At 45.3% G+C, this 15324-nt stretch overlaps 1 protein-coding gene across 1 annotated transcript; it reads right to left on the bottom strand.

The window, feature by feature from the left end:
* Positions 1-11663: 11663 nt before the first annotated feature.
* On the bottom strand, positions 11664-13799 carry LOC144890769 (zinc finger MYM-type protein 1-like). Its single transcript, XM_078772591.1, has 2 exons — positions 12932-13799; positions 11664-12638 (listed from the first exon to the last, which is right to left on the bottom strand). The coding sequence occupies exons 1-2, from the start codon at positions 13439-13441 to the stop codon at positions 11664-11666; spliced, it is 1485 nt and encodes a 494-aa protein (XP_078628717.1). The 5' UTR covers positions 13442-13799.
* Positions 13800-15324: the final 1525 nt, after the last annotated feature.

Genomic DNA, 15324 nt, shown 5'->3' on the forward strand with positions numbered 1-15324 from the left:
CCAGAAATCATGAAAGGAGTCTGTAAATAAACTATCTTCTAAAAGTTTAACGTTAAACTTCCAGTAACTATTTCTGCATGTGGGTCGAGGAAAAGAAAGATCTAAGGTTACCATATGGTGGTCTGAAAACAATGACGGAAAACAACCTGAAGAGGCTGCGACGTTCCTAAAGGGTACATTAATGTACCAGCGGTCGAGTCTTGCCGAAGACACCCGGCCATTGGCACATCGACACCAGGTAAACTGGACTATGTTGGGGTGATGCAATCGCCAAACATCCAGTAGACCGGCCGTCTTAAAGAAACGGGATAGGTCCGCATGGGACTCGGGGTGGGGTTCTGCAGAGTTTCTATCCTTCGAAGGGTCAAAGGTGCAATTAAAGTCACCACCAATGCACACACATTGGTCGAGATCAACTGATTTCAGGTGGTTTACCATGGAGGTGAAGAAGGCCTTTCGGTCCCTGCTCTCACTAGGTGCGTACACATTGAAAATGGTACAGCGGAAGTTTTGATGTGCAAGCTGAAGGGAAATAAGCCGGCCTTTTATGACTTCCTGAAAATGACAAGACTCAAAAGCTAGACCTGGCTTTAGAAAAAACCCAACCCCAGCAGATGAGGCTGACAGATTGCTAAAATAGCATTGCCCTTTGAAAGTTTGGCACCAGTCATGTTCCACGTTAGGTGTGAATCCGGGTCCGGGTCTCTTGTAGTAAAAGAACATTTGCCTTTTTACGGTCAAACAAATTTTTGACTTGGGCCGGACGGAGGTGACTTGCACCCCCACCATTCATGTTTAAGGTCGCAAAGGAAATGTTTTTCATTCCGTGGTAATGAAATCGCCCTGTGCTTGGGAACACTCCGTACCTGCTCGGGTAACAAACTTTCTTAACCTGTGGAATTGAGATTTCGTCAGGTCAAAATCCTCACGCGCTTTGATTATTGACTTTGCGGTGCACATGAATGCAGCCAAGTCAGGGAAATAGTCTTTAATGACAATGTTGCGGTGACGATACGTTTCGTTAAGGAAGGTAAGAATGAGTTGAGGGGATACCTGCGAGTGACCTGTCATCGCTTGTGACAGCGCGGCTGCCTCAATGTCATCTTCGGACTCAGACACGTCAGATAACATGTCGTCAGGATCTGGGGTATTACCCGCTGCCCCCGCGGTCTTGTCTGGAGGCACCTTCACAAGTTTCCCAAGGTGTTCCCGAGAACACTCGTTAACACTTTGGTGGATATTTGTATCTGGGGTCGGAGCTTGGGTTTGAGATCCCAGCAAACTCAGATTTACCGGCCCCGTTTGTACAGTGGGAACGTTTATTGAATCCTTAGTCTGCTCGGTATTTAAAGGGGGGACAAGCGGAAAAACATTTCCCAGCTCGGAAATGGTAATACTTTCACTGGAGGTTTCGCACTCGGAAACTTCCAGGTGAGAGGTACAAATTTTATTTTTCGGCTCATTTACATAATGAGACTCACTGGTGTCATTGACAACGGTATTCATGTACTCAGTTAGTGAGGGAATGTCAGAGGGACACTCGGACACATGTGCACCGGAAATGGTGCCGCCCATGACCGCCTTCTTTGCAGCACCAGCGAAAATGCTTGGCGCTGGTGCTCTTCGCTTTTTAGCATACACTATGGATTCTCCGTTCATGGGTTCGGGAAAGGGGGCAATGCTAGTTGTGTCAGTCACATCGGTGGGTGTCATCACATTGGAATCGGAAAGCACCGGTGTGACAGACGACTCAGTCGGGGTGTCAGAAGGTACGGTCGGGGTGTCAGAAGGTACGGTCGGGGTGTCAGAAGGTACGGTCGGGGTGTCAGAAGGTACGGTCGGGGTGTCAAAAGGTACGGTCGGGGTGTCAGAAGGTACGGTCGGGGTGTCAGAAGGTACGGTCGGGGTGTCAGAGGGTACGGTCGGGGGGTCAAAGGGTACGGTCGGGGTGTCAGAAAGTACGGTCGGTGTGTCAGAAGGTACGGTCGGGGTGTCAGAAGGTACGGTCGGGGTGTCAGAAGGTGCGGTCGGGGCGTCCGAAGGTGCGGTCGGGGTGTCAGAGGGTACGGTCCGGGTGACGGAAGGTACGGTAGGGGTGACAGGAGATACGGTCCGGGTGACGGAAGGTACGGTAGGGGTAACAGGAGATACGGTCCGGGTGTCAGCGAGCATGGTCGGGGTGTCAGAAGGCGCGGTGGAGGGATTTGCCTTTTTACAAACCCTTTCGTTATGTCCCGGTTCACCACACTTCGGACAAGAGGCCCTAGGACAGAATCTTTTAACGTGTCCGAATTCTCCACAATTAAAGCAAGTTAAGGAGGCTGAGGAAGCATACATGTGGTATTCCCGATCATCCAACGATACTTTAAAGGATATATTTAAACCTGTATCGGCTCTGCGATCCGGGAGAATCATGTACACCTGCCTCCTAAAGCTCATTACGTGTTTAACACGATCGCTGCGACACCCGAGCGGAATCATTGAGATTCGGGAAACAATTTTACCATAACGAGACAGAACGGATCGGAGTTTCTCGCCTGGCATAAACGGTGGAACGTTGGATATTGTTATCTTGGTAGCTGGCCTATCCATAGGGGATACCGTAATATAATGACCCCCTTTTATGGTTAGACCGGTACTAACGACGTCATGAACGAGTTTTTCTTCTGACACGAAGACAACAAATTTCTGGTTCATTCGTGATGCCGCACGAACATTACCGTCTCCTATGATGGATCCCACGGCAAGGATAATGTCCTCAGCCGGAGCTCCTTCAGGCGGAACACATGCGAATGCATGCTTACGCGTTAAATTTTCGAACGCCTCGTAACGAGAGCGTGTATTCGCCATACCAGTGAAATCCCCCCCCCCCCCCCCCTTGTCCGAACCGGACAAGAATGTATCAAACCTAAATAATCGGACTAAAGTAAATAATAAACGTGCATTATAAGCACAAAAATGGCTTACAAAGCGTCGTCAAAGCCAGTAGGCCGCACCCAAAATGGGCTCGCTCTCAATCCTCTCTCTCTCGAAGACAAGGGTGCAGAACGGATGAAAACAAATGCCGAAGCACACAGGATGGAAAAGGAGAGGGAGGGGGGGCAGGGGAGGGCAGGAGAGGGGGTTAAACTCACAACGGACTCACCAAAACACCGAGCAGTTGCTCACAGCCGCCATGACGCTACACCCAACGCACCGACAGCCGATAGGTGGCGAGAGAGAGAGAGAGAGAGAGAGAGAGAGAGACAGAGAGAGAGAGAGAGAGACAAAGACAGAGAGAGAGAGACAGAGAGAGAGAGAGAGAGAGAGAGATTTTTTTTTTTTTTTTTTTTTTTTTTTTTTTGTATACAATATCGAGGCTCGTGAAAGAGCGAACATTAATCACACAGAAAGACAAACCGACACATAAAACATATAACATAGGGAGCGGTAGACAAGATGGGGAGAGAGGGGGAAGGACACAAACACAACATTTGAGAGCAGGGACCGAGAGACATGGAGACATCGAGAGATCTGAGAGAGGGCGAGGGCTTTGGGGGAGGGGGGCGTGGGAAGGGGGCAGTGGCAGAGGTATAAAACATATGGACACTGCCAGGACTTCCAGGAAAGAAGTTGGAATTTCAAACAAGGTGGATCTGGGGTGAATTAGCGGGGGTAGAAAAGATCAAGGTTTTGGATGGGGGAAGATAAGAGATGGTGGTGAACAGCTGTTTTAAAGACCTGGAGGGAGGAGTGGGATTGAAGGGAGTGAGGGAGTTTGTTCCAGAGGCGGGAGAAAAGAGGAATGAAAGAGTGAAGGTGAGCGGAGAGCCGAGATTTGACATTTTGTTCCTCTTTATTGCTAGGAATCGTTGTGTACAAGGGAAATCAAACAAATACAGGCAGGTGACTGTGCAAAGTCAAAAAAGGTAAATTATAAATTCAATGTAAGAACACCATCAACAAGTTCACATAAGGATGCCCTCACACACCACCGCTGCGAAAACAGTGTACAATGACTGGATTTAAATTCAACGTGTACACGTGATGTGACCAAGGTTTTAAAAAGGTGATCAACATCAGAAACAGAATCACAACCATTTTGCATTTTGTGTTTCCTTGACAGGTATATAGCAAGCTTCGCCTCAGAGGACAAATAGTTGGCTAAAAGGCATTCATCTTTACACTGGTGGGAGATGCTAAAACCGAAAATAAAAACACAATGAGTAGGCCTAAGTAAAAGCTCGGCCTAGCCCCCAGATAACACGTGATAAAACTGTAAAAATGGGTGCCAACCTAGAGCAATCGATAAAAATGTGAAAAATGGTTTCTGTGGACCCACAGAAGGGACATGATTCTGTGTTATCGGAACATATACGGTGAGATAAAACATTGGAGGGTAAATTGTAGTGTGCCAGTCACTACTGCAAGTCTCCGGAGCGCTTGGCGACGGGTACTTTGTACATAGCAAGCCAGTTGATCGAAGTGGAACGAGTAGCCTGGAGCATTCTCCTCCAATGCACTTGTGGTTTTGCGGGTCTATCGGGAACAAGGGTTTTAACACACATACAACAGACAGAAGATTTTCCCATCAAATGAAAGGAGGTGAAACCTTGAAAATGAAGCAAAAGCTCTGGAAAGGGATGGTGGGATGAGAGAGGGCCAGCGCCCACCTGTGGAGCCCATTTTCACCTGGTTTGCTTGAAAAAGCACAGAATCACAGAAAAAATCCTCCCAATGACTCGAATGGACCTAACTCCAGTGGCCACAGCAATGTCAGCAGCTGGTTTCCATTTGTAAGGAGGAGGGGTTCTAAAATCCTTAACCTTGATGCATCCAACATCAATAAACTTTTTGCATAAAGGTACGATCACTGCAGACCCCTTCAAAAATGGGGTTTAAAAAGATTGGCTCATTTAAAAACATTTCAAGAGAGTAGTTACAGTTATCACGGCAAACGGTAACCTACTGCCATGCCTCCAGCACACTCCTGTAGAACAGAGGGACTGATGCAATATCTACTTTCTTGGTGTCAATGAGGAACAGTTCCTGATCGTTGCCAAGTTTCCCTGTCTGCCGAAGCAGGCAGTGAGCCAAGGCCTTCCACGAGACGTCCATATAGAGCAGTCTCTCTCCAGGGCGGCCAGCGCCGATGCCAATCTCTCTGGAGACTTCACAGCAGCCGAACTCAGTGCGACCATGAGCAAACCCAAGCCGGGTAAGGCACCAGGCCGTGATAACATCCATCCGGAGTTCATCATCCACCAGAGCACAACAACATCTGGATGGCTGTGTTCGTTCTTCTCATCGTGCATCCGGAGGTCCAAGCTCCCGAAGACCTGGCGCCGTGCTTCTGTCATAGCCCTGCCGAAGCCGAACAAACCTGCGGAAGATCCCAAGTCCTACAGACCGATCTCGTTGCTCTGCGTCCCATTTAAGATTCTGGAGAGGATGATCCACAGCCGCATCGACCCAGTGGTGGACCCACAGCTCCCGCGGGAACAAGCCGGTTTCCGTCGTGGCAGGTCAACAGTGGACCAGGTAACATTACTCACACAAGATATCGAAGACAGCTTCCAGGACAATGAGAAACCTGGCATCGTGTTCCTGGACCTGACAGCTGCATACGACACCGTTTGGTACCGTGGACTCCACCTGAAGTTGCTGAGGACAATCCCGGACTGGCATATGGCGAACTTCATCATGGAGATGCTGTCAAACCGCAGCTTCGTCCTACAGACCAGCGACGGCCAGCGCAGCAGGCTCAGAAGACTGAGGAATGGTGTCCCGCAGGGTTCTGTTCTCTCACCGATGCTGTTTAACATCTACATCTACGACCTGCCGGTTAGAACATCCAGAAAGTATGGTTACGCGGATGACCTGGCCATCATGCTGCGATGACCAACATGGAAGGCGATGGAAAACGGTATCAACCAAGACATGGGCACCTTGGTAGCCTACCTCCGGAGGTGGCGTTTGCAGCTCAGCATTGGTAAGACAGTGTCAGCGGCATACCATCTTAACAACAGAGAAGCAAAAAGGGGACTGGACGTGTTCGTTGACAACAAATGCCTGGAGTTCCAGCAAGCCCCAAAGTACCTCGGTGTATGCCTAGATCGGATACTGTCCTTCAAGCAACACCTAGAAGAAGTTAAGGCCAAGGTGACATCAAGGGTCTCGCTTATCCGACGTCTCGCTGGTACGACCTGGGGAGCCTCTGCCAAGACCCTATGAATATCCACGCAAGCCCTGGTTTTCTGCAGCAGAATACTGTGCCCCAGCCTGGAGCAGAAGCCCACACATGAGAAAGGTTGATGTTGCCATTAACAACGCCCTCCGCATTGTAGCTGGTTGCTTGAAGCCCACCCCAGCATTCCACGTGACAGTCCTCACGGGAATCGCCCCGGCCGGCCTCCGACGGGAGGCTGCTACCCTCGCCCTGGCAAGGAATGCCCAGAAACATGACTGGCACATCCTGCACAACACCACAACGATAGTGGCACCTCCAAGCAGACTCAAGTCCCGCCATCCCTACAACAAGGCGGCACAAGAGATGCTCAGTTCTACCCCCGAGGACCTGTCTAGAAGTGCATGGCTGGCGGCATCTTGGAAGCAGGTGTGGGAAACGGCCGGGCCCACCCGCATCCACCGCTACATCTGGGACCCAGGAGGTGGCGTCGTAGGAGAAGACCTACCACGCCTGCAATGGACCTTGCTGAAACGTCTACGTACGGGGGTCGGCCGCTTCAAATCATCGCTGAAGATGTGGGGCCTGGCAGACAGCACCGCGTGCGAGTGCAGCGAGCCTGAGCAGACTGCCGAACACATAATTACCACCTGCCCCCTATACAGACCACCTTCAGAAGCCGGCCTCTTCGACGTAGGACCAGAGACGAGGGCATGGCTGCATGACACTGAGCTGGCCATCTGATGATACACGAGAGAAGAAGTAGATAAATCAATAAAAATAGCTTGTAGTTTTTTAAGAATAAAAACCGGGGGCTGCAGTGCCATAAAAACGTGCCAAAGCATTGATGCTGCGAGGTTATTTATAACGAGGGTTCCGCCCCGATACGAGAGTTGACAGAGTAAGCCCTTCATTTTAGCAGCCGCCTCTCAGTTTTATTTATTAGAGATTCCCAGTTTTTCAAAATGAAGTTTTCAGTACCAAGAAAGACGCCTAGATAAAAAATTCCATCCCATGCCCATTCGAGTTGCTCAGGTAGAGTCGGAGGAATGGCGACATTTTGCAGACCAAGATAGAGAGCTCTGCTCTTTTTCCAATTCACTTTTGCGGAACTTGCCACACTGAATTCTTGAATACTTTGAACCAAGGCCAAGACGTCCTCATCCGAGTGAATGATTGCACAAAGGTCGTCTGCATAAGCAATCACCTTAAATGGGTTCGCTGTCGGTTGGGGAAGGAAACCAAGAAGATGTGCATGCAGCAGAATGAGCAAAGGCTCAATCGCGAGAGAGTACAGGAGGCCGGAAAGAGGGCAACCTTGATGAATGCCTCTACTAGCTGGGAAAGGCTGACATAAAATGTTGTTAACTTTTAGTAGACTAAAAGTGTTAATATACAGTAGCTGTACATGAGAGATAAAATTTTCCCCAAAACCAAACCCCCTTAAAACAGAAAAAAGATTTTTTTTAAAGATCAATGGTATCAAAGGCCTTTTCTTGATCTAAGAACACCAAGCCAACATTTATTTGTTGGAGAGAACAGATATCAATCATGTCATGCACAATAAATATCTGTCATGAATTGTCTTTTTAGGGACACAGTAAGATTGATCTGGGTGTATGATCTCCCAAATAACGACTCTGAGCCGGTTGGTGAGAACCTTGGAGAGTATCTTGTAGTCCGCACAAAGCAGTGAAATGGGACGCCAATTGTGGGGTTGGTGAAGGTCTCCCTTTTTTGGGATAAGGGCGAGAACAGCCCGACGGCAACTTAACGGCAGTGAGCCTGATCGTCGGCCATCCATCAGAACCTCAAGTAGCTCTGGTCCGAGGAGGTCGCAAAAGGTTTTATAAAGTCCTGTATGAATTCCATCCAGGCCGGAGGCCTTACCAGAAGGTAAAGTTTGTAGAGCAGCATGGATTTCTTCCTTACTTACTCCAAAGTTACTTCCTTGTCCAGTTGTAGGAGTGCAGATTCTGACAAGTTGGGTAAGGAAGAAGTCAACGACTCTATAACTTCGTTGTCGATGTTCCTAGCATGATAAAGTTCAGAGAAGTAGTGTTTAAGTGAGGCTCTGATATATTTTTGATCATGCATTATCCTTTCTTCCTTTGTTCTTACTGAAGTTATCTGCTGACTTCTCTTTGTTTGAGCTTCAAGTCCAAAAAAGAACTTAGAGGAGGTATCCAGGTGACACAAGTTCTCCATTCGGAGACGAATCAGCGCCCCTCTGGCTTCTTTGCACAAAGCCCAGCAAGAAGAGCTTTTTTCTTTGCCAGCAAAAGCTTGGTTCTTTCATCATTGGGGGCCGAGAGGTTGGACTGCAAGGATAATAATTCTTTGGAAACCAAGGATTGGAGGGCAGAATCGTATTTGGTATGGTAAGCTCCAAATTGTTGGCAAAAATATCTTATCTGCACTTCGGCGTTGTCCCACCATTGCCTAAGGTGGGGGGAGGAGGTTTACGTTGGAGCAGGGCTTTCCAGAACACACGAAAGGCATCAACAAACAGTTGGTCGTCCAAAAGGCTTGCATTGAAGGTCCAGTAGGCAGCACCACGATTCCGAACTGGTGGATGAATATGAAGTGCGACCATGTGATGGTCTGAGAAGCCACTTGGGACAATGTCCATATTGCTCACAACATTCAAAAAAACACTATGATGTAAAAACGGTCCAATCTTGCAAGTGATAGGTGGGCGTTTGAACATCGACACCACGTGTATTGGCGGACAGAAAAATTGCGGATTCTCCATACATCGACAAGGGAATACTTAGACAAAGCTCTCAACAGAGGCACCGTGCTTGCTGGGTGAGGTTCCTCTCCATTACGATCAACGGCGGAGTCTGTCGTACAGTTGAAATCTCCACCCAAACAAACAAGTCCGTTAAAATCAGTGTGCAAGAGAAGTTTCCAAGTGCGTGTAAAAGGCAAGTCTCTCCGTACTATCACTCGGCGCGTAGACGTTCAGTACAGTGTGTTTAATACCATTGTGTGTAAAGGTGAGTGAAATCAAATACCCTTTGATAATCTCATTAAAAACAACACTAGGACTGCATAAGGAAGGTTGCATATAAACAGCTACCCCAGCCCTAGGGTGTTCCAGACTACTAAAAAACCATTTTCCTTTCATTATCCTTTGCCATTCACTTGTACATGAAGGGCTGCATCTTGATTCTTGAAAAAGCAAAACATCAATGTGATTTGCCCCAACAAACTGCTTAACTTCAGCTTTACGGATGGAAGAGCGTCCCCCATTAATGTTTAAACTCACTATAGAGAAAGCCATTGAGTTTTTGGGTGTGTCAGAAGCTCGGCCTGTCTACATCTGCAATTCCGTCTTTGCTTTAAGGATGCATTTCCAGAGGCAATACACTTGTGAATCGGTCACGCCAAGCTGTCCGGCTTTAAGGAGCAATCGCTTTGCAGAGATTATAAAGCTGGACAGGTCAGGGAAAAAGTCTTTAATTTTAACTTGTTTCTTGCGATAGGTGCCGTGGAGAAACTTTATGATATCGGCAGGTGGAACACTGGGAACACTTCCGAATCTTGGGGAAAAAACTGGATCATTCCACACTTCTATGCTGCAACTAGAAGCAAGCGACGAGGCTCCGTCCGAATCATAGTCTGAGCACCGATCCGCGTCCATTACATCAATGTCATGCTCCAAAGGCGGAGCTGGTGGTTTAATAAGGGAGGCCTCATGTTCTGCTTCCAAAGGGGGAGGAAGAGTGGGAGCAGGAGGAGTGGGAGGAGGAGGGGGAGTGGGAGGCGGAAGAGGAGTGGGAGGGTGAAGAGGAGGATGGGGAGGAGGAGGTATGTTAATGGGAGGAGCTTTGCATCCACTTGTGCCAAACCTGGTATTTCACCAGTTGAAGCTTTGCATACTGATTCAACCAGGTCCGGAGTTATTCGTGACTCAGAAATTGAACACACTTCACTCTCAGCAAGGAGGAGGATTATAGTGGATTCAATGTTAATATCCATGGGGCTTGTGACGACGGGAGCGGTCACGTGTGCTTCCTGATGCACAATACCAATTTCCTTCTCGTGTTCATTGGCCCAACAAGCAGGGATGTCATCATACTCCAGAGCAAGAACATCAAAACGATTTTGAGTTTTAAAAACAGCAAATGTTGCTGTTTCTAAACACGAGTCATTGTTTTCGGCAGCCGGCGCCATCCTGTTTGCACATCTCATCGTCACTTCTTGACTATTGTCGGTTAGATGTTTCAATTTATGTTTCCTTTTTGAAGGAACAACAGTAAAGCCTTCATTATCTGCCTGGGGTCGATTTACCCCCACCTCTGACGGTCCAGGCAGATTGTTCGAGTTTGAGGCGTCACCAGCGTGCCCAACTCTAGATGGACCACTGTTGGGGTCAATGGGCTCTGCCGGCCTAGATGCGCCACTCGATGTAATCTTGGGGCAAGCGTTCTTTACATGTCCAGATTGACCACATATAAAACAAGTCGCGGTCTCCGTCGCAATAGAAATCTGGTAATTGCGACTTTTGTTTTTTAACTTCATCACTGCGTTGAGCGATTGAGCGTTGTCTTTTAGAATGATATAACAATGACGTCGGAACGTCATGATGTGGCGAACCGAAGCGTCAGAGCGCAGACGAAGTGGAATCATCGAGATTCGTGACACAACCTTGCCAAAAACGCTTAAAGCAGCCACAATCTCCTCACTTGAGAAGAAGGGCGGGATATTGGACATGATTAACTTAATCACCATCGTGTCCAAAGGACTAACGTGAACAAAGACGTCCGGCTGTACGCAGGGCCGGTGCCAGACTATTTTACGCCCTAGGCAAGGCCAGCTACTTGCATGCCCCCACCCCCCCCAAAAAATTGCCAACTTCGATTATGAAAAACAGATGTTTTGTTGAAAAAATAAAAAGCAGAAAACTTGAAACTGATACATTTATTTTAAATTGCAAGAATACCAACATGCAACCGTAATATGCCAACAGCACCAATATTAAAGGCGCAATATCCATTAATATGGCGGTGGCCCTGTTACCCCACACTTTGGGGCAAATGGGCTTTCACTTAAAAAAATATGACACTACATGTGGTTTGCAATGCAAAATATAGAAAGTGGTCCCTTTATGAGTGTGTGAATGGAAATTACAGATAAACAAAACAGTTTTTGGTTTGAGCAATAAGTTTTAGATATGCAAAATCAAAATTTTAAATAATCAACCTTTGATTAAATTTCGCAAATACAAAATAAATTATTTTGGCACACAAATCATTTTGAACTAAAGGGCAGTCGGTGTAATGCATACCTCAGCCATTGGCAACACAACATTCAAACCTTTTACTTCACACACCTTTAAGTATACAGGTATATACCATTTAAGGATACTTGGCGTAACCAACCCGTCATGTTACCACAATATTTCGCTTACAGTCAGACAGAGAAACAAACAAAAAAACCAGACAAACAGAGTTAAAAACGTCTCATAAAAGTTTCAATTTCAGACACATCAACATCTCACTTTGCGTGCCTTTTCCTTTGCAAATTTTGTCACCAATTCAACCAGATCAGGTGCTGATGCCTGGGCATGTTCAATTGATATAGTTGCCAAGCCAACTAGTCTCTTTTCCAACATTGTAGAGCGTATGTAAGTTTTTATAAGTTTGAGCTTTGAGAAACTACGTTCACCACTTGCCACTGATACTGGAAGTGTGAGAAGGATCCTTAAAGCAACGGAAACATTTGGCACATTATCCAGGAGTTTTTGTTGTAGCATGAAGAGAAGTACTTCTTGTGGCGGCATAGACTTTGGAAGTCTTCGAGCTATTGCTACAAGTTCGCAACACAGATCTTCAGCATCAATATCTTTGTTTCCATTATGCATCAATGATTTTTCCAAATTCTTGCAGTCCTTAAGTACATCTTCAGTAGATTTTATCTTTATACTGTATATATCATACAGGAAGCCAAATAGTGAATTATATTGTTGTAGCTGTTGGAATCTCTCTTCAATAGATTGTATGGCCATGTCTAAAACAGCATAGTAGAAACCTACTTTGAATTTCTGCCTTGGATCTTGTGGTGCCTCTTCTTGGGCCTCATACTCAAACTGCCGTTTCTTTCTCCTGTTTCTAACTTGTTCTTCTGTCTCAAAGTTTGGTAGTATCTCTAGTTCCTTTGCAATCTCAGTAGCATCTGTCAAAACCTGTTGAAAACCCTCATCACACCTGCAGTCCACAAGATAATTCTTAGTCACTTGCAATTGTTTTGTAGCTGAATTTAAATCAGCTTCCTTATTTTGTAGTAGCTTGCTTGTAAGATTGACTTCAAAAAGGATGTTGTACCATGTAGCAAGGGATACCACAAACTTGAACTTACTAATTGCACCAGCAAGGGCCTTGGCTTCAATTCGGGAAGTATTTCCAGATGAACCTGTTAGGCTTGTCTCATCAAAGATCTCTATTAAAGCATCATATATATTACCAAGATGATATCTCAGTGGTTTCAAAGCATCGATCTGACTCTCCCATCTTGTTTCACTCAATGGCTTAACAGTTATGCCTAAGTCTGATATATGGCTAGTTAGAATTTGCCAACGCTTAGTCGATGTAGAGAAATAATTATAGATCTGTTGAACCAAACTAAAGAAAGTAGTTGCTTCCAGACAACACCTAGCAGCATCATTGACTACCAAGTTTAAAGAGTGTGCATTGCAGGGCACAAAAAGGCACGTGGGTTTATGTCCAGGACTCTCTTTTGTACGCCATTTTCTTTGCCTTTCATGTTACTCCCATTATCATAACCTTGACCACGCAGATTTTCAATTGGCAATCCCATTTGCTCAAGCTGTTCAAGAAGAGTTTCTGCTATAAAGGCACCTGTAGTCTCCTTTAGTGGAACAAATCCCAAGAAATGTTCCCTTATGATAACTTCAGACTCAGACATCTCATTATCTGATGGTTTGATTACATCAACAAAACGTACAATCATTGTCATTTGCTCAATATGACTAACATCAGGTGTGCAGTCCAGAATAATTGAATAGTATTTGGCTGAATTTGTATGTGTTAAAATTTGCTGCTTTATAGCACCGGCTAGAAGCTGTATGAGCTCATTTTGGATATCTTTTCCTAGGTAGTGAACCATTGTTTCTTGATCTTTAACTCTACGCAAATGTTCATTCATGATAGGATCAAAAAGGGCTAGATATTCTACAAACTTTAAAAAATTTCCATTGCTAGCACTGTACAACTTTTCATTTGTACCGCGGAATGACAAGTTTTGCATGCCAAGAACTCTTACCAAAGCAATCAAGCGTTGCAAGATTTGTCGCCAATATTGTTCTTCTTGCCTAATTTTCTGCTGGTTAATAGCATCAATTGTTTTTCCTTTAGATAAGCGCAATTCAAGTTCACGCCAGGCTTGATAGTTTTCTAAATGGTCAGTATTCCTCTCATGTGAAGAAAGAATTGCTCCAATGTTCTTCCAGTCTTTTGAACCTGTTTCTTGTAGGGATGATGCACCATTTCTTTTGCTGAACAACTTGCAGCAAAAACAAAAAACCACATCTTTTGAGGTTGAATATGTCAACCATTGACGGCACACTTCTTCACCATTTGCCAGTCTTCTCTTGTAGTGTATAGGAGAAAATCTTCTGTTATTTGTGTCTTTGGGAAAATCATGTGATACAACCTGCTGTGGTCCATGTTGTATTATAAGCTGTTGCAAATTATCACTGCAACAGTAGGGCCATTTGGCAGGGTCACTGTAATTCAAATCAGGCACAATACCATCTTATTTTGCAGACTTTGCAGTACTCTCACTTTTCTTGACATCCTCTTTTTCCTCTGTGTTTTCCAGAAATATCTCCAATTTGTGAAACTTCGGTCTTGGAGTTCATATCATTTGTAGTAGGAGCACAACATTCAGCTCCCCCAGTGCTAGTTTCAACAAGAGTACAGTCATATTCATGTTCTTGATTTGCTTTCTGTGTACGAAGGTATTTCAGGAAGAACCCCCCTTGCTTTGCTTGCTCCTTAGCTTGTTCTGCCTTTCGTTTGCGGTACTGGGCTCCAGAAGGCCGTTTTTTATCAGCCATAGCTCACTGCAAAAAAAGAAATAAAAATATATGAGATCATTTTGATCCAAATTGATTTAAGTTTAACAGTATTGTTAGTGTTGAAAACAATAAACTGGTTATGAACTAACAATGAACTATAAACTATGGTGACACGGGAAGAATTAAGCAAGACACAGGATGGTGGTTGATACTTGCTGTATTCGAATATGCAGGTAATGAAAGAACCCCCTGTCTGACCAGGGTACAGAACAAAATGAGAATGCTGGTCGATCCGTTCGAATCTCACATCAACAAACAATTAAATCTCCCGTTTTCCTGACGATGATCAATCCATTCGCCCAACGACAAAATGGCGGCAGCGTTTTGAACATGTCAGATGTGACGTATGGGAGAAGGCGCATGGGAGCAGGCTACGTCAGTTTCATATAGGGACGTCAGGGCAAAATTATATTCTCATATTGCAGCTTCTAAACAATGTTAAATAGATAGACAAACCTTGTCTGAAAAAAATGACACCAAGATCATGTCAATCGGTCAAGGCATTCCAGTTATTCCAGTTTGAAGATCCAGGAAATTGGTGGAATCGGAGAAACAATTGTCTGCTCTTTAAGATGAAACTCAAAAAAATAAAATAATTGGCAGAATTAATCACCTAATTAGCATATTTAATTAGTCTGTAATGGCGTAAATCGCTTACTTTTATACCAAATCAATGAAATTTTGTGTAATTTTGAAGATATACTGCTCAATTTTGCTTCTCTGTACTTGAACTTGTTACAAAGTGATATAATTTATTTTTGTGCATAATTTATCACCTAATTAGCATATTTAATTAGCCAATAATGGCGTTAATTGCGTACTTCGGCATACCGCTTTTGGGCATGGAGGGTTGGTCAGGAAACATTGAATTTACGGCCATTCAACCAATGCATCGTTATTTCTACAGTTTACTATCGCATGCAATATACATTTAGCTACAATATACACTAAAATCGGTTTGCACCAATAAAGAAACAGATGGATTGCTTCACCGTAATCGTCAGTTTTTCCGTTGACGTACTTCTGGGTGACCTAGAGTTTCCGATCCAGC

Source organism: Myxine glutinosa, chromosome 2, assembly GCF_964187855.1.
Source record: "Myxine glutinosa chromosome 2, kmMyxGlut1.1, whole genome shotgun sequence".
NCBI classification, from domain to species: domain Eukaryota; kingdom Metazoa; phylum Chordata; class Myxini; order Myxiniformes; family Myxinidae; genus Myxine; species Myxine glutinosa.

What these genes read in the sequence shown, in the direction of transcription:
- LOC144890769 (XM_078772591.1), bottom strand. Translation starts at nt 13,441, where the DNA reads ATGCAAAACTTGTCATTCCGCGGTACAAATGAAAAGTTGTACAGTGCT. An exon ending in ATAATGGGAGTAACATGAAA is followed by an intron (nt 12,639 to 12,931) that starts GGCAAAGAAAAT and finishes AGATATCATCTT; the next exon opens with GGTAATATATATGATGCTTT.